Source organism: Ramularia collo-cygni, assembly GCF_900074925.1.
Source record: "Ramularia collo-cygni strain URUG2 genome assembly, contig: RCC_scaffold14, whole genome shotgun sequence".
Taxonomy (NCBI): domain Eukaryota; kingdom Fungi; phylum Ascomycota; class Dothideomycetes; order Mycosphaerellales; family Mycosphaerellaceae; genus Ramularia; species Ramularia collo-cygni.
In genome coordinates, this window is record NW_019716268.1 from 18,307 (window position 1) to 40,480 (window position 22,174).

The 22,174-nt window shown below is 51.3% G+C and overlaps 6 protein-coding genes; 1 reads left to right on the forward strand and 5 right to left on the reverse strand.

Moving 5' to 3' along the window:
- Positions 1-1,646: 1,646 nt before the first annotated feature.
- Positions 1,647-2,374, reverse strand: RCC_08338 (uncharacterized protein; the record flags this gene model as incomplete). XM_023773589.1 has 3 exons in its annotated part: positions 1,647-1,933; positions 2,032-2,192; positions 2,274-2,374. 3 exons carry the CDS (start codon positions 2,372-2,374, stop codon positions 1,647-1,649), a joined length of 549 nt encoding a protein of 182 aa, XP_023629357.1.
- Positions 2,375-3,574: 1,200 nt separating this feature from the next.
- Positions 3,575-6,289, reverse strand: RCC_08339 (uncharacterized protein; the record flags this gene model as incomplete). Its single annotated transcript, XM_023773590.1, has 1 exon — positions 3,575-6,289. One exon carries the CDS (start codon positions 6,287-6,289, stop codon positions 3,575-3,577), a length of 2,715 nt encoding a protein of 904 aa, XP_023629358.1.
- A 1,023-nt stretch (positions 6,290-7,312) lies between these two features.
- RCC_08340 (related to putative methyltransferase) lies at positions 7,313-8,086 on the reverse strand (the record flags this gene model as incomplete). Its single annotated transcript, XM_023773591.1, has 1 exon — positions 7,313-8,086. The coding sequence occupies one exon, from the start codon at positions 8,084-8,086 to the stop codon at positions 7,313-7,315; it is 774 nt and encodes a 257-aa protein (XP_023629359.1).
- A 199-nt stretch (positions 8,087-8,285) lies between these two features.
- RCC_08341 (related to Formation of crista junctions protein 1) lies at positions 8,286-10,363 on the forward strand (the record flags this gene model as incomplete). XM_023773592.1 has 3 exons in its annotated part: positions 8,286-8,378; positions 8,452-10,245; positions 10,319-10,363. 3 exons carry the CDS (start codon positions 8,286-8,288, stop codon positions 10,361-10,363), a joined length of 1,932 nt encoding a protein of 643 aa, XP_023629360.1.
- A 755-nt stretch (positions 10,364-11,118) lies between these two features.
- RCC_08342 (related to flavoprotein involved in K+ transport) lies at positions 11,119-13,283 on the reverse strand (the record flags this gene model as incomplete). XM_023773593.1 has 7 exons in its annotated part: positions 11,119-11,164; positions 11,226-11,365; positions 11,438-11,953; positions 12,018-12,376; positions 12,452-12,758; positions 12,810-12,902; positions 12,999-13,283. The coding sequence occupies 7 exons, from the start codon at positions 13,281-13,283 to the stop codon at positions 11,119-11,121; spliced, it is 1,746 nt and encodes a 581-aa protein (XP_023629361.1).
- Positions 13,284-15,332: 2,049 nt separating this feature from the next.
- Positions 15,333-21,533, reverse strand: RCC_08343 (uncharacterized protein; the record flags this gene model as incomplete). The annotated part of the gene is made up of 1 exon (XM_023773594.1): positions 15,333-21,533. One exon carries the CDS (start codon positions 21,531-21,533, stop codon positions 15,333-15,335), a length of 6,201 nt encoding a protein of 2,066 aa, XP_023629362.1.
- Between the last annotated feature and the right edge of the window lie 641 nt (positions 21,534-22,174).

Below are 22,174 nucleotides of genomic sequence, written 5' to 3' on the forward strand. Positions count from 1 at the left end.
TTTTGCGAAAAGGACTGGAACGGGCATCAAGGTATAAGCGTAGATGGACCAGGTCATTACATGAGGAGAAGCCCTTGTTCGGGGGCTCTTCTTTGATCAACATCGACTTCATGTCTCGAACATTGAGCACTGCTATCACAACAAATTGTGGCGGCTCATGTCAAGCCACATGTCAGACCTCCTAGTCGAAGAACTGGTCAGGATTCTCAAATCCCATAAAACTCGCAACTTACTTCCATCGCAGTAGGTTTCAGGCAGCAGCGAAAACTAATGAATTGTAAGAAGCACTCTTGTCCTCCGACCTTCATCACGTCCTTTCAAAGGCCGAATAAAGACCACTTCAAACCGTAGCAGACTAAGGATCTATTGAATGGATCTACCTTTGAACTTACCAAAGTACATGTAATCACTGCGGGAGTAGTCATTCCAGAGAGCACGACTACTGGACCTTTGACGCCAAGTTTCGACGAGGGTTCCTAAGGAGTGATATGCCCAGTGCCGGGGTAAGGAGAAGTATTGCCAGACCTCCTCCAAACAGAGAACTTACTTAAATGGCAGGAGGAAAAACCAGTGCCATCAGATTCTTCAATTAGTCTCTAGGCTACGGTTTCATCGCGCGTAAGAAGCCACTTCCTCCTTTGATATCACATTTGACCTTGCTGATATGCTCAAGGTAAGAAGCGAACAATTCTCATACAATCTCACACTGACTGTAATATTCCAGTGCCCGACAAAAGACCCTGCGTACATGATGTGGTCGGTAAGCCGGTCTATCATATCCTAGAGAACGGAGATGCATACTTTACTTAACCGATCGGGTCGACAATGTTTGAATATCTAGCATTCCGAAGCCTAAGAATGATGATGAGTCGAAAGCTCGACGATGGTAGTGAAGTGATCTTTCGAAAACGACGAACGGACCGACTCAACCAAGGGGGTGACGGGGAGCTGCTATGGAGCGAAGGAAAAGGACACAGCAACAAGGACTTAATGACGGCTGGTACACATACTACCGCGACCGGCAGCGAGATGGACATATTCACCGTAAAAAATTCATCTTATGAGCCTTCTATCGATCGATCCCAGACCTACGAGCAAGCAATCTTTTCACGGCGCCGCTTTTTAATAACGTCTTGAATGGACCAATATCTTCGAGCCTACAATCAGCAGCAATTATGTCCGCCTTATTCATGTCTTTACTTAGGGGCTCATTCAATCCCAGAAATCCATCTCTAACCATTCTCTTCTACACGAAGTGGTAGGAAAACCACTAGGAAACATACTCGCTGCGCTTGAATCTCCGATATACATACATTTAGCGTCATCATATACGGCGACGTCGAATCGAATCCATGTCAATGGTACTGTGTTTGGACACCCCTTCAAAAATCCATACAACGAAAACAACTCGTTATAACTGGCTTGTCTAGGAGATCAAGTGCTTTCAAAACTAATACCGAGAGAGCATTGAGAGCCAAGTATATCAATAGAAACCATCATCATCATTGAAGTAACAAATACATGATCAATACCTCGTCCTACCCCGACCTCCGCAATTTCCCACCGCCATCCCACCAATCCTAAATCTCCCCCACTCCATCACACACTACCCTCAGCCCCTCCCTCCACCTAGTCCACTCAAACACTCACTTCGCCTCCTCCTTCCCCCCAAACATCCCCCCAACATATCCCCCAGCCCCTTTAACACCCCCAACAATCCCTTCCCCAGCCCCCTTGACTCCATCCGTCATACTCTGTGTATATCCCACATCCTCCCCTCTCTCCGCGCGATTGATGCCCTCTTTGGAAACCGCATCCCCGACAGGCTGTAGCAGACCCCCTTGTCCCATCGTGCCGGAAACGGTGGAGTGGACGCCATCTTGGACGTTATCGATTTGCGAGACGCCTGTGATTTTGGATTTATCCAGCGTGTCTGTTATTATTGTCAGTATCCCGAATACTTTCATCATCATCATCAGAAAACGGGGCCATCCAGGGGCAGGAATGATGACAATGGGTAGTGGTAGGTACCTTTCGCAGCATAACTCGTCTTATTATCCTTAGTAAACCACTTTAAATACTGATCTTCAATCCAAGGCATCCAATTCCGATATTGATTATGATAACCCTCCTGAATCCACTCCACGTACGAAGTCTTGCCTTTTTTCTGCTCTTCGGGGAGGGCGTCGAATCTGAGACATGATTGATGCGCCTGATCAGTTCTTGGATAAAGATATGTCAAGGTGAGATGAGAAGGGGGAGGGGCGATGTACGTCTGTTTCTTCTGCTCTTCACTCATCACATTCCACTTCTCAGATGCTTGATCTGAAGCTGTGCTGAGAGATTCTTGGGTTTGTTGAAGTTGATCCGTCATGATGTCTACTGTTGTTGTTGTATTCCTCCAATCTTGCTCAGTCGGAAGTCTTCRAGAAGAAAACGGTACGATATTCGAGGTTGTAGATATGATTGTTGCAGAAGACTGTCTCAATCACTTAAAAGTAAGATCAAAACCTGTTGTCGTCGTAAAGAAACAGAAACAGAGAGAAGAGAGGAAGGAAAAGAAGAGCAAAGAGATCAACCCACCATACATACCTACATGTGCATGTGCCCACACACGCACACCCACTTGGAACCCCCCAACTCCAACCACCAACAATCAAGCATCACCAACCAAGTACAAAAAACACAGCAGCACACACACTTACATCATCGTCCCACATACAGATCCTCGCACGAGACAGACAGACAGACAACCTCACAGATTTCCCTCTACGCCCCCATCGTCAGAATACGTCACCCACCCACCCACCCAAAAAAAACACATCCCTGTAATCACATCCTTCCAACGAAGCGAGCGAGATCCGGATGGATCTCCATGAGTGGAGTCTCTAAAGACGTCTCCAAGGGGGAAAACAAGTTTTTCCTCCCCTTCCCCCCAAGCGAACAAGCAGTGCGCGTGCATACGTCGCACCGAAACCAGCTTATGCTTTCTCGCTTCGTGCCTAAAGACTCGTCACTCCAGAGAGCTTCCTCAGGTGACGAACAGTTGCCGTTTCAAAATCGAAAACGAAGGAAAAAAAGAAAAAAGTATTCTTCAAGCCATGGGCTCTTCGTCAATGATAGAAATTTGTACAATCCTTCAATATACCCAATCTACATGACAGCCTTCTCCTAGCTGAAGGAGCAGCAGTATCTAGTGGTAGTAGTAGTCGTAGCAGTAGCTGTATTGTACAACACAGACCGCACCCTRAAGTCTCCCCAGTATAGAACAGAATAGAACCTCATTTCTGGGGTCCCCCCAAAGTCGTAAACGCCGTCTCCGTTGATCCATTGCTCCATTGATCCATTGTCCATATCCATTCCAAGGAAAAAGTCTCCGCGTAGCAGCAGTGGTATCACATTCTTCTCGCTGAAAGAAACAATCAATCAAATAAGCAGGCAAGCAAGCAAGCATCGTGAATCCTGTGGTCGGAAAAGAAACGTCCGTCGTGGAACCAAGTCACCTCTCTTGCCTTCTCTTTCCCCCTCGTGCCTCCCACCCCTTGGCGGATAACAGCAATCCATCGATGGAACTCTACTCCATCCCAGATGTAGATCTCCTCTGCTGTAGCGATCCACCACCTTCGCCACTCCTCTGATATAGGGATCCACCACCCTCGCCACCCGCCCTCTCACTCCTCCTCTCCAGTCGTCGGCCTCCATCGGTGGCATTTCGATTACTACCATACTGCCCGCTCATATTCCTTCGTCGTTGTGATTGGAGAGTAGTGTGGAAGTCGGTTCCTCGGAGGGTGTTGTCGTCTTCTTCCGTGACCGTCGGTGGAGTGTTGTACAGCTGTGATTGTCGCTTCCGACTCGAGTCGGAAGAGTATCGTGGTTGTTCACTGGCATGGCGGTTTTGTTCATAGACTTCATCGTTGTGATTTCTCGCGTTCAAAATGGAATCCCTCAAACTTGAATTCGAACTGCGATGTTGACGATCTTGCACTGGCGCAGGCGTTCCACTCTCACTCGCAACCCTCCGACGGAATGATCCCGCCTCGGTCATGGCTCGAGATAGTGGGCGAACGGTCGGCTCCTCCTCCTCCGTCTCATTCCCGCTGACATCGCCATGAGATTGAAGACGACTTCGGAGACGGAGGTTGGGAGTTCGACTATTGGTCCTCTGCGGCGCTTGGAGGTAAGAAGATGGTGATTGCTGTGGTGGGGATTGGTCTTGTGAATAGGATGATGACATGTCGCCAATACTGCCTCTCGGACTGATATCGGAGGTGATGGAAGATGAACCCAGAATACTGCTCCGACGCGCCTCGAGGCGACTCGCAGTGCGAACAGTGCTGGAAGATCCCATTCCACTGCGCGTATATCTCAACGAAGGCGAGCGCTGCAGTCCCAGCGGCTCGTTCGTCAACGGGGATGAAAAGAGGGTGGGTRCTGAGGGTGCTTCGTGTTTGCCCTCACACAGGGCAAGGCACAGGTCGGTGAGATTGCGACACATGTTGTCGGCTTTCCTCCGAACATGTCTATCCGAGACGGTGACGCCGTTGATGATGGAAGCGGCGGAGAAGGTGGTACCTTGCGGYCCCGCGCTCCCGGTCATGGCGGCGAGTTGCAGGGCATCGGCGGCGGTGGCCTCCAAGCTGCGAAAGAGGTTGGCATTGAGAAGAGGTTTGGCCTTGGCGAGGGCGTTGTGGAGCAGCGGGTGAATGGTGGAGACGTTGATTCCCGCGGGAGTGGTGGGCGTGTCGGGCTGTGATGGCGAGGGAGCGGTCATGGTCATGATATGTGGAGGAGGTTGTTCCTGTTTGCGGCCTTGCTTGGGGGAGGAGTCAATGGTAGTGGGAGCGGTGGTGGCCGTCCTGGGACGATCGCTGGAGTCACGCGAGACGGCGGCACTGGAAGTGGGGAGTTTGCCCGTCAATTCCAACTTCTTGATGCGAGATTTGAGGTCGTCGAGTTCATCCCAGACGGTGTCGACGGATTGGGAGTCACTGGAGGCCGACTCGGCAGTCTTTGGTGCGGGGAGTGTGTCTTCTTGGGACTTTCGCGCATGAGTATGAGGTGACCAGACGCCCGACGGCCTTCTTCGTCCATATTGTGGCATTTCCGGCGATTGGGGAGAGAAGGGAGTGCGGTCAGCGGTGGAAGTGAAGCCTCGTCGCCTTCCCACGGCCTGGGAGGTGGTGTCTTCATCCTTGGGGAAGCGATTGCCCGCGCTATACTGATCCATGTGTCGTTGCAGATCGGTCGAGGCGCGTGAGACGTGTTGAAGTCGCGGCGACGGGCGGTTCGGGTAGCTCGACATTTTGCCGGTACTGGGACCGCCGCTGGTCATGGGTCGCGGGAGGAGGTGGAGGTCGGCGTGGAAGGAGTGTCTCTTGTTCTTGGCGGAGCAGGAGGAAGCGGAGGAGTCGATGAAGGAGGAGCGACTCAAGGAGCGGCGGTGGGCAGGAAAGGTGACATTGGCGTTGTGAAATTGATTGCTGGTGGAGTTGGAGTTGGCATTGGCAGGATGATTTTCACGCGCCAGCTCGATGAAAACATCCGAAGCAACCGAGCGTGGCATCTTGGGATTATGATTGGCGTGGTCAGGGTAGGAATGGTAGCGCTGCTGCTGCTGCTGGGATGACAGGGATCGGGGAAGCGACTTGGATCGTGACAACTTCGGCCGTTTGTCTACTAACCCGGTCGCATGTTTCGGTGCATCCCGACCAACGCTTTTGCTATCTCCGACTCGGGACCGTTGATGTTGGTATTGATGTTGCTGGTGGAGGTGTTGTTCGTGCGTCTTCCTCTCCGTCACACTCCGCGCGCGCGATRGGGTGGGGGTGGTGGTGTTGTTGGTGGAGGTGTTGTTGGTATTGTTATTGCTGTTGTTATTGCTGTCGTGATTGGCAATGGAGGATGATGTCGATCCGTAGGAAGCGAAGCGGAGGGGAATGGGAGGGACGGGCTCCGTGATGCTGCCGAAATACTCTCGCTCTCTCCTCCTCGCCCGATGGACTATGATGTTGGAGGTGGAGGGAGAGGAAGATGTGGAAGTGGGAGTGGGAGTAGAGGTGGATGACGATGGCTTCCCATTTGGTCCATTCTCCTCCTCCACTCGTTCCCCTTCTTCCACGGCGCAGGCGCGCGTGATGGGTTTAGTGCCCTCATGCACAGCATTGCCGGCTCCTCCCGCTGGTTGCTGCTGTTGCACTTGCAGAAGCGTTTGCCGATCTCCAACCACAAGATTATCCTGTTCCTCATCGCTGACCACCACGGCCGGAGGCGGTGGAGAGGAAGACATCGATGGGGGTGCAAAAAGCAAGACGGGACATGTTCCATCATTCAACGCGGATATGCCGACGACTACCTTACAGAGTTACTCATGGAACGAAGGGCGAGGCAAGGGAGGCGTCCGTGCGATGCCCACGATTCAGCCTGTTTCTGTCGCGACACGCATTAAACTTCATCGCCCCTGCGCGAGGGTTGGTAGTTTCATGCGTGAGGATCATTAGTGAGGAGWCGCGTGAAACGCGCTTAAGATTAGTGACATGTCGACACCTCGAATTCGCTGCGTCTTATCTACATACCAAGGCGTGGGCAATCGGGCATTTCTCCACGAACACTGGAAGAAGTGGATACAATATTGAACGCTCCTCAAGCCGACTTCCATTTCATTACATCACCAATCCAAGTATTGCCAACGAGCATACAGAACATTCACCCTCGACGTGAAATGCGTGAAACATACATGCCACACGACTCATCCATCTCGTCGTGATCACCCCGATTTTCATATCACTGTTGATCAAGGACATATTCTGCTTCCCATCGTGGCAGGCCTGTCTTCACCCTTACTACTGTAGGTATGCATGCACGGTATTACTCTTCCCGGACGCATTGGCCTGTTCTGGTCTTGGCCGGCAAGCCGTCCCACGCGACTCTGCTTCGCTTACGGGGATGGCAGACGCCTATCCATCGCCAACTCCCCGACCCTTCATCTTTACAATCTGCCCAGGCAGCAAGAAATCTTCATGGCTGTAAAATTGGTAATGCCCATCGGGTTGATGTTGGGTGAGGAACCCTGCTCGCTCGCGTGCTTTCCGTTCATGCCCCTGGACGGAGCAGTGCAGGCCGTGCTATCCGCCGTCCCTTCCGAGGACCATAGGTTGATCGTAGCGCCACGTGCAGCAAAAAGATTCTTGTCATGCTTTGGCATCAACATACATGGCAGGCAGATGTCGGATGGTCGTGAACGGTGGGTCGTGAATCGTGAATCGCCGCTTCTCCCATCATTGCAAGACACCCTTTCAACCCATGTCAACATCTACTTGGGCTGTAGAGCATATGCCCGCACAGGATAGAGGTCCTTGGGGAAACGCTTTTGCACCTCCGTCGCCAACAACTTCAACCCAGCATCCTCGAAGATTTTTCGAAACTTCACATCTGTCCTCGTCACACTCGAGTCGTCGGGGTCAAAAACATCCTCTCCGAGATGATGATTGCTCATGTTCTCCTTGACGATGATCCATCCGCCCTCGTTGAGAAAGGCGGGCAGAGTCTTCAAGTATGCCACCAGTTGTACATCGGTGAGTTGGCCCACACACCATTGATTCCAGATCAAATCGTAGGTGTATTCTGGCTTCCACCCTTCCAACCCCACATTATAGATCTTGCCCACGCACCCTTCATCCTTGACCTCATCAGTGAAGCTCTTKACGGGTTCGACAATATCCACCACCTGAGCGATTTCCGACAGCAATCCCTTGGTGATTCTTCCCACCCCGGCTCCACAATCCACCGCTCGTGTCAGCTTCCCACTCGTTTTGGGGAAGTGCTTGGATGTTCTTCTCAATTTTCCGAAGAAATTCGCAGAACCTTGAAGGTCTACGCGGGAGACTTGTGGATAGCCGCCGAGGACGCCAGAGACAGTGGCCGGGGTGGAAGACCAGTAGGCGATTGCTGCTGCATGGTCGATCTGAGAGTCGGGGAGGGGATTGGTTGTCATTTCCTCTTCTCCTTCCTCCTCTTCTTGTCGCTGTTTCTTGGAGATTTCTGGAGATGACTCGGCTTCCGTCTTTCGTTTGGTGGTGGGTGACATGGAGGGTGGATGGTGTTGTGAGCTTTCAGAATATTCAATGCGAAATGGAACTGGTTGTGATGTAATTGATTTGTCCACAAGTGAAGCTTCCGCCCACCGTAGAATACCAATCCAAGCTTCACAACTTGCTACTGCCCTGCCATTCGCATTCCCGGATCGCATTCACCATCCACCACCCTCCACCCCTCCGCCGTCCATGATGTTGAGGGTTCCGATCTCCCGGAGCATTCAGCAAGGTCTGCGTGYCCATTCGCGGATCCAATGGCAGAGCGGGAGAGCTGTTGTGCTGGCGGTACGACCTTTCACTTCTATCGCATCCACCATAATACAATACAACATGACTGACGCAGATGATGTGATTTTAGAGAAGCTTCGCCGAGAAAAAGACACCCGATGAGGTCGTCCTCCCTGGAACTCGCAGTCAGGAAGCTCCCGGAGTGCCCCAACCCGCAATCCTCGGCTCCACCACCGACAAGGCCGCTCCGCCTGAGATTCCCATCGCGCCGCTTACCCCTCCCACCCCGATCCAAGTGCATTCCAACGCGCCTCCCGCCGCTCCCATTACACCGGCCTCCCCTCCACCTCCACCGCCCAAGAAAAGACACCGCATCCGCTCCTTCTTCCTCACCCTCTTCCTCCTCTCCACCCTCGGCTACGCAGGAGGAGTCTACTACTCTCTGGTCAACGACAACTTCCACGACTTCTTCACCGAATATGTGCCCTATGGAGAGGACAGCGTGGCGTGGTTTGAGGAGCGCGAATTCCGGAAGAGATTCCCCGCAAAAGACCTCGGCGGCAAGACATGGCCTCAGACGCGTGGGGAGAATAAGGTGACCATTGCCCGTCAGAGTGGTGTTGCTGCGCATGTCGCCGAGGAGAAGAATGTCGGGGAGGATCTGGGCAAGAAGGGAAGGCATACCAGTGCCTTGGCCGAGAATGCTGCGCCAAAGAAGGAGGAGAAGCCTGCGACCATTTCCAAGTCAGAGGTGAAACCCGCTTCTTCCTCCTCAGCACCCGCTTCTTCATCCTCAGCACCCAAATCTTCTCCTTCATCCACTCCTGCAGCACCCGCCTCTTCGCTCGTCGACCACACCAACATCTCCGAAGGCACGGAGCCCGCAGTCCAGGAGCTGGTCAGTCTGGTCAACAACATCATCACCGCCGTCAACGCCTCTCCCGAAGCTCCGAAATATGCTTCCACCATCGCAGAGGCCAAGTCCAACATTAACAAGGTCATCTCCGAAATCAAGACCATTCGAGATCGATCCCTCCACGAAGCCGACACGCAAGTCAAGAACGCACACACCGAGTTTGACAGCGCCGCAAAGGAGTTGGTTCGTCGTTTGGAGGGGGAGATGAAGGAACAGGAGGCTCGGTGGAGGGAGGAGTACGAGCAGGAGAGGGAGAAGCTCAGCACCAGCTACCAGCAGAAACTCTCCGCTGAATTGGATGCTGCGAGGAGAGTTCTCGAGCAGAAGAACCAGAATGCTTTGATCCAGCAGGAAATCGACCTCCAAAAGAAGTTCATGGACAGCGTGAAGGACAAGATTGAAGAGGAGCGTGAGGGACGTCTCTCAAAGATTGATGAACTCTCCACCAGCGTCTCGGAGTTGGAGAAATTGACCGGGCAGTGGAATTCCGTCGTGGATGCTACCCTCCAAACCCAACACCTCCAAGTCGCTCTCGAAAGTGTGCGGGCGAAACTGGTGGAATCCGACCACCCGACACCATTCATCAACGAACTGGTTGCATTGAAGGAGGTTGCTAAGGATAACTCCCTCATCAACGCCGCCATTTCCTCGATGAACCCCTCATCCTACCAATCTGGCGTTCCTTCACAGGCCCATCTCATCGACCGCTTCCGCCGCGTCGCTTCCGAAGTGCGGAAAGCTTCACTTCTTCCCGAGGACGCCGGTGTGGCGAGTCATGCCGCCTCGGCGGTGCTGAGTAAATTCATGTTCCAGAAAAAGGCCGATCGCGGTCTACCGGGAGGTGACGATGTTGAAGCCACATTGGCGAGAACCGAGGTGTTACTGGAGGAAGGTGATTTGGATGCTGCTGCCAGGGAGATGAATGGATTAAAGGGCTGGGCGGGAGTGTTGAGCAGAGATTGGGTTGCTGAGGCGAGAAGAGTGTTGGAGGTCCGCATGGCTGTCGATGTGAGTATTCCCCATTGATACTGCTGGTGATTTGATTGTAGAAATGTCTTGCTAACATCAAGTGTCATGATAGGTCATCTCCACCGAGGCGAGATTGCAGAGTCTGCTGGTCGATTAGATGAGAGGGGAGACACGATGAGGTTAAGATGAATCGTGGCGTTGTGAGATGAAAGTGAACGAGGATGAGAATGAGAGAGGTTCTTCCCTTGTAACATATTACCTACCGACCTACCTACCTACCTACTACTACCTCACCTAGTGGCTACTTTGGAATGAATGTGTAGGTAGTGGATTGAAAGTCAGCGAGCGAGCGCTTGAAGCAACTGTGTATAGCAGCAATAGAAGAAGAAGAAGAAGAAGAAGGAATGAGAATAGTAGAACTCACTTCTCAATGATAGTATCCTGTTCGTACTGTGATAATCAGGCATGCTAGGTAGGAGGAACACTCGGAGAGGGGAATCGGTCATAAATACAAATATTAAGAATTTACGAATGAGGACGTCGGAAAGGAGACATTCACTCACATTATTCACTAGGCTAGATAAATCTTTCAGCCCGAGGTTTCCCCTGTGGATTTGAGATAGGCACGAGACAAATTTAGACAAGATAGCATCCTACTTTCTCTGCTTGAGAGTATCATGTCGTTGGAATGGGAGTGGAAATCTTGTAATTGTCGAGTAATTGGAATATGCCTGATATTGGAATTGTATCAGAGCACTTTTCTGCATATGCGTGTTGGGATCCTCGAGGAGGAGCTTTGCATATATGTGCTGGTATTCTCGAAGAGAAGCTGCGAAAGTCCAGACTGTATATATCTGTAGATCCATGGGGTATGGACTAGATCCATGGGGTATGGATGCCGTTTTCATGCGCTCACTTCTTCAGATACCATGCCAGATCTGCGTCTGGGTCATATTCCCTACAGCAGTCGTTAAATGTCAGCCAACTATCACCATCTCGTAAATTGACGACAAACGTACCTCTTCGTCCTCCCATTGCCCATGAATCGAAAGCGGTTCCGACTTCGATAGACAATATCAAAATCTTCCGGTCTCAGCCTCTCAATCATATCGTGATAACCAAGAACACTTCCAGCCCAAACCGCCGTGACTTTTCCATTCTATACACATCATCAATCACGCATCAGCATCTGTTCCCACAAAGAAGCCCTCATAAACAAAACACGACTCACCTTCCGATGATTCTTATACCAACTCCAACATCCCCCACTCCAAGCCAACGTCTGCATAATCTCATCCGAGTAGACATTAAATTCCTCCTGCACATCCGCCTTGACATCCACGACTTTGATATCCTCCTCTCCCATCTTCCTCACCCACTGACAGATATAATCCGCCGTCCATCCCAATCCCGCCATGAGACTTCCATGACCCACAGGAGCATTCGGGCCGGCAAAAGTGAAGAAATTGGGGAAACCTGACGCACAAAGACTGAGGTAGCTGGTTGGTTCATCTTTCCATGCTTCGCTCAGGGAGAGCCCCTTACGGCCAATCAGGGGAAATGGAGGACGATGCGAGACGTCGAAACCCGTGGCGCAGATGATGGCATCCAAGTCGTGGTGTATGCCATCCTCAGTTAGAATGCCCGTGGGCGTGATCTTCGAGATGGGATCCGTGATCAACGATACGTGGGGGAGAGAGAAGGCTTCGARGTAGCCTGGTCCAGGAGTTGCTCGGCGGCAGCCAACCTACAATATATCAAAATCATCATCAGCGTTGAACCAATTCACGAAGAGATGATGAGAAAAGCACTTCATAATCAGGAATCAACTTCCTCGCCAACTCCTCATTCCCATGCAACTTCCCTCTCATCTGCTCGGAGGTGGCTTTCTTCCCCTGTGCCTGCGCCTCGGAATGCTTGACAAACATATCAAAAGCTCGATTCGAAGCAGCTTGGATCTTCTTCCGGTAGTCTCTCAACGCATCGGGATTATTTCGATACTCGGCTTTTTCTTCTTCTGTATAAATATATTGCGTCTTGCCTCCGATCGTCCCCGAGCCGAGCCCTGGAGTGATGTATGTTGAGTTTCGGATGAAGTTGGTCAGACTCTTCGCTGTGTCGACCATTTGAGGGATAATTTGAATGGCAGAACTCCCATTCCCAATCACCCCTTCATCATGAAAAGTCCATGTCAGCTCAATCTCCAAGAATCCCCAGCTATTTTGAACCGGCAAGCAAGACATACCGACTCTCTTCCCACTCGCATCGAATCCATCCTCCCAAGCCGCAGAATGACACAACGTTCCGTGAAAGTCATGCAGACCAGTGATATCCGGCCACTTCCATTTGGAGAGAAAGCCCACAGCACTCACGAGCACATCAACGCTATCCTCTAGTACTCCATCCTCTGTCTCAATTTTCAATCTCCACTTCCCCTCGTCTTCCTTCCACTCTGCGCTCGTTACTCGATGCCCGCATTTGACGTCCCGATCCAGTTGATACTCCTTCACGGTCTTCTTGACGTACTCCAAAATCTCACCTCCAGATGCATACTGAACAACAATGTTAGACGTGAGCAATGATACTTTCCAAACCAAGCTTACAAAAGCACTCCAATCTGGATTCGGAGCAAAGGGAAACGTGTAGATGTGTGCTGGAACATCACAAGCCACTCCCGGATAGGTATTGACCAACCACTGTCCTGCTTATCAGTCTCTCAATCCTAAAGCTCGTATTCAATCCAATCCAATCCACATATCGTAGAGAGCTTCAAGGCAAGACAAAAAACTGACCGTCCCACCAATATCMCCCCTCCCCTCATAAATCACAAACTCCACCCCCTCCAACTCCTCCCTCCTCTCATGATAAATCTTATGAGCGAGATGCATGGCCGAGATTCCAGCTCCAATACACGCGATCTTCAACTTCCTCGTCGGAGTCCGCATGGGCTTGCGATATAAAGGCATCCAAGTCTTCTGTGGTAGAGGTTCCCCGTAGCGCTCAAAGGGATCTGGGATTGGTCCATTTGCTTCATCGGGAGGAATGTCTGCGTCGATGGTTGGATCTTTGTTCATCATTTCTTTCATTGAAGAGGGAGGAATGTCGAAAGATCCGGCCATCTCTTCAGCTTTACGGCCTGGTCTGGGACTCGAAGATGTTTGTGTATGTAGTAGCAGTTATGTTAGAGAGGTGATTGACATCCAGGACTGGAAAGCAAAGGTATTGATCCTGCACGGTTAAACGCTTTCACATGTACCATCGTAATGGTGAGGTACATGTAGCCGGACGGAGCTGTACTCCTCCATAGCCGTAGAGGAGGGGTGATACCTATTTCTATACATGAGAAGCTGTGGTCTCTCCTTCCATGGCCATACCTAATCGGGAGTGCTCTACGAACAGCGTAAGGAGAGAAGATTGTTAGTAAGAGTGATGACATCTTGGGAAGCATTACATAATTATTGCGCAATCGTCGCCGTCGCGTGGATTAGGGTTAATCCTATAGGGTTGTATGTCTAGGGTTAGAGTTAGGGTAGGCAGCAACGAGGTATCATACCCTCGTACGTCTATAGAAACTAATTTTACTCTTTTGGTATTACTATAGAAAATACGCGTTAGTTTAACATAATAAACTAGCTACGTAGACGGTCTATATCCTATTCTTAACATTTTCGATCGTTTCGAGGAAGAAAAGTCTCGGACTTAGATAGTGTTGCAGTTCACCTTTGAAAGAATATGTATGCGTGTGGCCAAGATTCGAAGATGAAGACAATATTCGCACGACTTCTTTTCACAAACCTCGAGCTGATATCATCATCTGTGAATCCAACAATCATCCCGCATAATAATCTCAGGTATCACACCATCAAGAAAATGTATGTACATCCATCAACATCATGCCTCAACAGCAGAGGCAAGATCTCCCAACAAAGGATGACGGAAAATGTCTCCAACGGTAAGCCCAGACATTCCCTCCCTACGAGCCAAACCAACGAGCCTCATTGCACCGATCGAATCACCTCCCAGCCGAAAGAAGCTGTCGTCCAAACCAATAGTTTTCAAATCGACCTTTGTGATCTCGGCCCACAACCTCTGGAGAAGCTTCTCGTTGGGTGTGCATGGTTCTCGTTTCCCTCCCTTTTGCACGCCGCCTTTGGTGATGTGGTTTATTTCTCTGGCTAGAAGCTGCGGGCCAATGGTACGCAATCCTCGACGGTCTGTCTTGCCCGTTGTTAATCTTGGAATCTTCTGGAGTGGCACGAATGCGGAGGGAATCATGTAGGAGGGAAAAGTTGCGGTCAGCTTTTCCCCCGCGTTGGATGTGATTTGTCTGACAGCAACATCGTGGTCTTCCGGTGGAGGACGGAGAGAAACGAAAGCAACAAGACAATGATTGTCCTGATGAAGTGGTAGAACGACCTCGACGACCACCTCGACGTCGGCAAACGTCTCCCTTGTATCGACTGAAAGCAGCATCGTTCGAACACCATGCTGGACTTCTTCCAATTCGACACGCCGGCCACGGATCTTGACCATGGTGTCTGCTCGGCCGATGAACAGTAAACTTCCATCTTCATGGTATTGAACAATATCTCCTGTCCTGTACAGCCTTCCAAGTCGTCCTGCTCGATGACCCGGTACACCACGCAAAAGCCACTCTGGATCATGGACGAACTGTTGGGCGGTCTTGTTCCCATCGCCTACATATCCCTCGCCCACAAGTGCTCCTTCCAGCCAGAGCTCTCCAGGAGCACCAACACTGGACAGTTGTGTTGGATTATCTTGCGAGACYATCCAAGCGCATAATCCAACAGTTCGTCCGATGGAACTTTCAATTCCGTCTGTCGATAGCTGTAGGATAGTCGCGGTTGGAGTGCACTCAGCGGGCCCATAGGCGTTGCAAACTGATGCGTCATTGCCGACGACTTTACGATCGGATGAGAGCACCACCTCACCCCCCAACACCAACGTGGAGAGATTCTCGAGGCCAGAAACGTAACGCGCAATGGATGGTGTCAAGTCCGCGAAATTGACTGCATACTTGGTAAGAGCACCAGACAAGTCATTATGGCGTTCCTCATCCGATGGAACACACAAGCAAGCACCTGTCAATGTCAGTGAAAGATCCATCACGCCTTAGGGACGGGAAACCTACCAATGATCAAGGTGTTGAGGAGATTTGACCAGAACACGTCGAATGAGTAAGAGGCGAAATCCAAAACCCTGGCGTCCTTGTGATAGCCAAGTGCTCGTCCTTGATGGGTTACGGCGCTACACATGTTCCCGTGTGTAATCTTGACAGCTTTTGGAACTCCCGTCGACCCCGATGTAAATTGCACGAACAGAATGTCCTTTGCGCCAACCGCAGGGAGAAGTCTCTCTGGAGCATACAGTGGACTCTTGTACAGTTCCGAACCGACTATAACAACCGTACCACACAAACGGCCTGCCAGTCCTACATTCGCGAGCGACGAGAGACAGACCGCGGCCTGAACTTTCTCAACCATTGCAACAAGTCTTTGCTCAGACTGAGAGGTGGCATCTGTAGCCATGGCGACCGCGCCCGACTTCATCACTGCGAGCGCGGCAATGGGCATCCACATGGATTTCTCAAATAGGAGCAAGACCACCGAGCCTGGCGTGACGCCTCGAACGACGAGCTCAATGGCTAGTTTTGTCGACAGATCGTCCACTTGCTGGTAGGTCAGATCACCATCCCAAGCGCAGACGCATGGGGCGGAGGGTTGTTCATGGGCTTTGAGTGTGATGAGCTCATGCATGGTCGAATTGACTGCTGCTGGAACCGTTGCRTTCCACCGCCAAATTTGTTGCAGGTCTTCCAAGCTGGTCATATCTACGCTGTTGAGCGTTTGATCTCTCAGACTTGTATCGAGCAGTCGGCTAGTGATTTGCTTGAGCTGACGGAGCATGCGTGTCGCCTGTTCTCTTGCCATGATGCTTGAGTTGAACCGAAGTTGGAGTCTCGTACATCGCTGGGTACTCATGATACATCGGATGGATATAGCCCCGGCGTGCATCGGAGGCAGCTCGACAGCATCATCCAGTACTTCCACCACAGCTCGGAAATCGCAAGCAACCGCCGCTTCGTCGTTCAATGACTTGAGCCAGTGGTATCCAATTCGACCAAATTGGCGGATGTCATCACCTTGGGACTCAATCCGACGGAGAAACTTTGCTACGCTGTCCTGCATATCGACCACGACACGCATGGGAAGTGCGGTACCGGTGTTGGTGTCACTCGGGACGGTGATACCAAAGACTGCCTCGTAAGAACCAGTCATACGGCATGCTAGCAGCGCCCAAGCAGCCCTAAGCACGGTTGAAGCTGTGAATTCTTGTCCTTCTGACGTGAAATCTTGAAAATCAAGCTCTAAGGTATCGTCAACAGCTTCGACGGTTGGAGTGAGCGGCGTTGACGGGAAGTGAGAGACCTGGATGCCAGCGAATTGCTCCGACCAGAACTTCCTCGCTACCGGCGACTCACTTCCAACAACGTGCCTGAAAAATGAGTCCGAGGCGTCCCTTATCTCGAGGTGTGTGTTGCTGTCTTGGTCGCTTGTCGTGGTAAGAAGGAACTCGAATGCCTGGGCCAAAACCCTAGCAGCTTCCTGCGCAATCTGAGCAGAGATGCAGGATTCTCGATACTCCAAGACCACCTCCATCGCATCATGCTCAATCATGACGCTGAGTCCCACATCAAACTCATGCATGTCTTCGCCAGCTTGGGGATGGAATGTAATGCCTCCTTTCTTTGCCAGCTTGTCTGCTGCCCGCACCGAAAGTGTCGTATTGAACAAATTTTGAGAAGAAATACCCAGATGATGCTGGATTTCGGCCAAAGAAGTGTGCTGAATGCTTCGATGCGTAATTGTCGCCTGCGAGGTATTGTGGAGCACTTCTTCCACTGACCCGCGAAGATCAACGCGGCCTACGAGTAAGCTCATCAGAGGACCGACGACGTCTTCAATCCCAGCTACAGGTGTGTCACGTCCATTAGAAAGATAGCCAAAGCAGACATCTTTCTCGCCGGTGAAGTGAGCCAGARCCAGCGCCCATGCGACTTGGATAAAGACAAAGCGAGTCACGTTTTGCAGCCTGCAAAAGGCGGTCACGCCTTCAACTGCAGGTTGTGGAAGATATATGTAGCTGAATCGCTCGATAGTACCGCCATGGTGGGACTTAGTGGCCTGAATTGGGAACTGGCATGGCTTTACGTTCTGCAAGAGCTTGCTCCATCTGGAAAGACGTTGGTCCTTTGGTATGCTTGTGACATGGCTCACAACGTCTCGAAATGGTGTTGCGGGATCCAATCTAGTGCCCTCATACTCATATGTCAACTCTTCTACCAGTCGACTCAAACTGGCAGCATCAATGAGGGTATGGCAGGCATCCAGTCTACAAGCTACCTCACCCGTACTGGACTGGCAGATGAAGAATGCATGTTCCGGTTCGCGGGATGTGAACTTTACCCCTTCAAGTTTCTCCAACCTCCCCACCGCTGTCTYATTGATAGCATCGACAGTGACGATGTGAACGTGCGGGTCACGGAGGAGGACTTGGACGAAACCTTCGCCTTCAGGGTTGAACACGAAAACGGATTGCAGAATGGTATGCCGCTGCGCCACTGTCCTCCAAGCTTCCTCAAGCATCGATGTGGAGATTACGGATGAACCACCTTGTCCCGGCACGCAGCTCCAGACTGTTGATGTAGAATATGAAGCTGCCATCTTTTGCTTGCTCAGCAGGATACCTTCTTGCGCCGGTAAGCATGGATATATATCAACAACATCGCTTGGCAAGATTCCAGAACGGGGAAGTTGCTGTCTCAGCAGCATATCAAGGCCCGAATAAGACAAAGGCAGTAGAGGTAAATCGGCCAAGGTGAAACTCGGAGCATGACGGAGTAGTTCCTCGGTCGCAGACTCCACTGTATGAGAAAAGGAAGTGATCCACTCCTTCAGCCTCTCTCTATGCTTCAGATCCTTGTGGATGTAAAATGTGACCAGGAATTGGTTCTCTTCTCTTGCTGCGTTGACCTCGATCATGCTGGTACGTTTTGCTGTTGGAGCGATCTCGCCAATATCGCTATTCTCCACGCCGAAGCTGTCCGGACGCGTGAAAAGGCCTCCTCTGGCCTCCAGTTGCTGAAATTGGCCCGAGAAGTTGAGGACCAATTCCGGGAGGCCGTGTCCTTTGAATATCTCCCGTCCAGACTCGCTGTGGTAACGACAGGAAAAGTAGGATTGGCCTTTGTTGGGTACACGCCGTCGGTTGTCTTTGGCGAGACGGACTGTATCCACGAGGGTACTTCCCAGGGATATAGGAACGACAAGAGGGTGGAGGGTGGTAAACCATCCGACTGTACTGGTGACATCTATAGGTGTCTCGTCGAGTGATTCGCGGCCATGTCCCTCCAGCCATACAACCGCCGGCTCTCGCTCAGGGAATATCTGCAGGAACGAATGCATCAATGCCGCGATCATAATTTCAATCGGCTCGGTACGAAGAGCTTCATTGACTGCTCCGAATAGAGCTGAGGTGATATTCGAATCAAAGCTGAGCTCATGAGCCTCACACCCTGCATATGTGTTGTCCGAAGGCGAGATGCCCCAGAAGTTCAACGGCGGCTCAGGAAACACATAGGGCAAGACCGACAAAGGAGAGAGGCTGGATCCCACGACAATCTGATGATGGCACCATTGCTGAAAGGAGGCTGTCGGGTGCGAAAGCAGTTTCCCGTGGTCTACAAAGTCCTCAATGTCAACCCATAGAATACGCCACGATACGAGATCGATGATTGCGTGATGAGCCGATAAGAGAAGGAGCTGAGTTCCAGTAGAAGATATCTGGAACAAGTCACTGGTGAAGACCGGACCATGTTGGAGATTAAGCGATTGCTGTCTTGATCGAGAGGTCTTGAAAACTTGCTCGAGGGAGTCTACGACGTGCGCTTGCAGGAGAGAAGCATCACCGTCAGTCTTTGGCATGACTCTCTGTATCCATTGACCGGTTCTTGTATCCTTTTCAAACCGACAGCGTAACATTCCGTGGCGTGCGACGACAGCTTTCAAAGCATTGTCTAGCAGTGTTGTGGAAACTGGTCTTTCAAGTTCCAGGAGGAAGCTCTGGTTCCAATGATTGAKGCCCTCTGGGTATGCCTCGAAGAACATTTTCTGGATGGGAGACAAGTCGAAAGGATTCCCGTCCCCTGTACCCTCTTCCGCACTCCCAAGCTGGCTCAATTCAAACGCTTGCGGTGGTGCAACAAGTTTACAACGAGGAGCGAGTTTCCTAATCGTTGAAGCTTCCAGTACATCTGTTACGGTGAACGAGATGTTACGAAGCCTACCCTGTGAGACGGCTTGCATTGCAGTGATGGAGTCTCCACCGAGCCGGGCGAAAGACTTGTTGATCGGTACTTCGTCCATGGATAAGTTGAGAACACACATCCAGACTTGCTGGAGAATGGTTTCTGCATCATTGGAAGGCTGCAAGTCCAAGCATTCTTCCGCCCGACTGCCAGTGTTGCGATGCTGAGTATAGAGGCTCGCACCGAGAGTGCGCAATGCTTTCCTGTCAATCTTTTTTGAACTGAGCAAAGGTAGTCTCTGTAAGGGGATTATGACGGCTGGTATCAAATACGGGGGAATGACTTGCGCGAGGCTGGCCAGCACACCCGCCACGGCGTTTTCAACAGCCGCATTGTGTGATTGTTCAGTCATGTCGGTAATCTCTGCATCTTTCAGTGTCACAAACGCAACAAGAGCGCCTCCGCGGGTATCCACTGGGTTGATCAACTCCGCAACCACCGTCGCAGAAATATCAACCGGTAGGGCGTCCAGAATGTGCTGTTCGACCTCGCTCAGCTCAACTCTCTGCCCACGAATCTTGACTTGCGTGTCCTTGCGCCCCACGAATATCAACGATCCATCCGCTCTATATCGAACGAGATCACCAGTACGATATAGTATTCCATGTCTTCCCCGCCGACCAGGCCGGCCACATGTACCAGTGACACCCGCGACCAGCCAGGAAGGGTTCTCGATGAAGGATTCTTTCGTACGTTGTGGGTCATTGAGATATCCTTTGCCTACCAAAGGTCCCTCCAGCCAAAGCTCACCAACCTCTCCAATCTTGCTGAGAGTATCGGTGTCTGTGTTGACGACCCAAGTACATACACCTGCACCACGCCCAATGGAAATGTCATTTGGTCGCAGTTCCGCCAGTGTTGCAGTGATTGTGCATTCAGCAGGTCCGTAAACGTTGAAGATCTTGGTATCTGGGCCGGCTAGATTGGCATCCTCAGGAACAACGGGCTCCCCGCCTAGAATGAGGGAAGATAGCTGCGAAAGAGACTCGCGACCGACAATCCGCGCAACAGATGGCGTGAGATCCACCGAGTTGATGTTGTATCGTTTCAAGCAACCAGCAAGATCATTATCACGCTCCTCTTGTGCGGGAATGCAAAGGCAGCCCCCAGAAGTTAGACTGTGCAGACAGTTCGCCCAGGACGCATCAAAGGCATAGGAGGAGAAGTCGAGCACACGTGATGATTCGGAGAACCCCAGTGTCTTCTGTTGGTGAGTTCTCGAAGAACAGAAGCCCTCATGCGTGCTGATAGCTCCCTTTGAGATCCCGGTACTGCCTGAGGTGAAGTTGACGTAGAGGGCATCAGATGGAACTACGGTCGGCAGGGTGGATGAATCCCCCCTCGGCCACTGGCGGTCTGGTCCAACGACAAGTACATGTCCTCCAATCTGCTGCGCAAGGGAGATGTTGCTCTCGGCACATAAAATCAGTTCAGACTCCGCTTGCGTCACTATCCCCTTCAGTCGAGCTGGAGGTTGTTGGGCGTCCAAAGCAAGACAGACACCTCCTGCTTTCATCACGCTAACGGCAGCTATCGGCATCCACTTTGATTTCTCAAACAAAAGCGAGACGACCTTCCCTTTGAGCGATCTACTGTGAAGATGGAGAGCGATTTTTGTGGTGAGGTCTTCCAGCTCCCCATAGGTGAAACTGCCATCCCAGGCATCAATCGCAGGTGACAAGGGGTATTGGATGGCCTTGCGAGAAATGACATTGTGAACACACTCCCGGGTAGGCTCGGGCACAATATCATTCCATTCCCACGCTTGATGAACATCCGAGGATCCTCCTTGTAGGGTCGTAAGCTGTCGGTTTGCTGAATCACTGTCAGAAAGCTGAGCAATGGCATATACGAAGTTTTCGGCGATAAACTCCATCCGCTGCTGGGTTATGACTCTCGAATCGAACGCCACCCGCACCTGGACTGCGTCTTCATCCATTTGACATTCGACGACCACAGAATATGWGTCAGATGTTGATCCCGATTGTTGATCTGCAATTTCACGAAGAACGCGAGTGCTCAAAGTTGAATCCCCAGCAAAATCCACAGGCTGCAAGACAAGAAGTGATTGAAACCGGCATCCCAATGCAGCGCTATCGCTCATCCGAGAGATTTTCTGAATCCCAGTCTGTTCGAATGGAATCATCTCTGCTGCTCCACGCTGCACCTCGTCGAGGAGATGATTGCAGCACATGTTCCACTTCAAGGAGACTCTCCGCGGCACAGTTGCAATCGTAGGTCCCACAACGAGGTCTACATCTTTCAAAGGAACTTGACGACCAGTGACGGTCATCCCAAATAGCGCCTCTTCGGTGTCCATTTCAGTTGCGACCACTATCGCCCAAGCTGCCGAAACGATACTGGCTCGCGTGTAATCGCGGTTCCTCCACGTCAAGTTTGGTATATTGAGGGTGATCTGGCTATTGGGCTGTGGTTGTATATCTTTCACCGCTGTGGGGAAGTGTATGGCACGGGTGCCTTCAAAGTACCGGCTCCAGAATATATTTTCCTCTCCCTGGTTTTGAACCTGCAGGTGGCGAATAAAGTATTGCATCGGGAGCAGTCTGCTCGCTGGCTGCT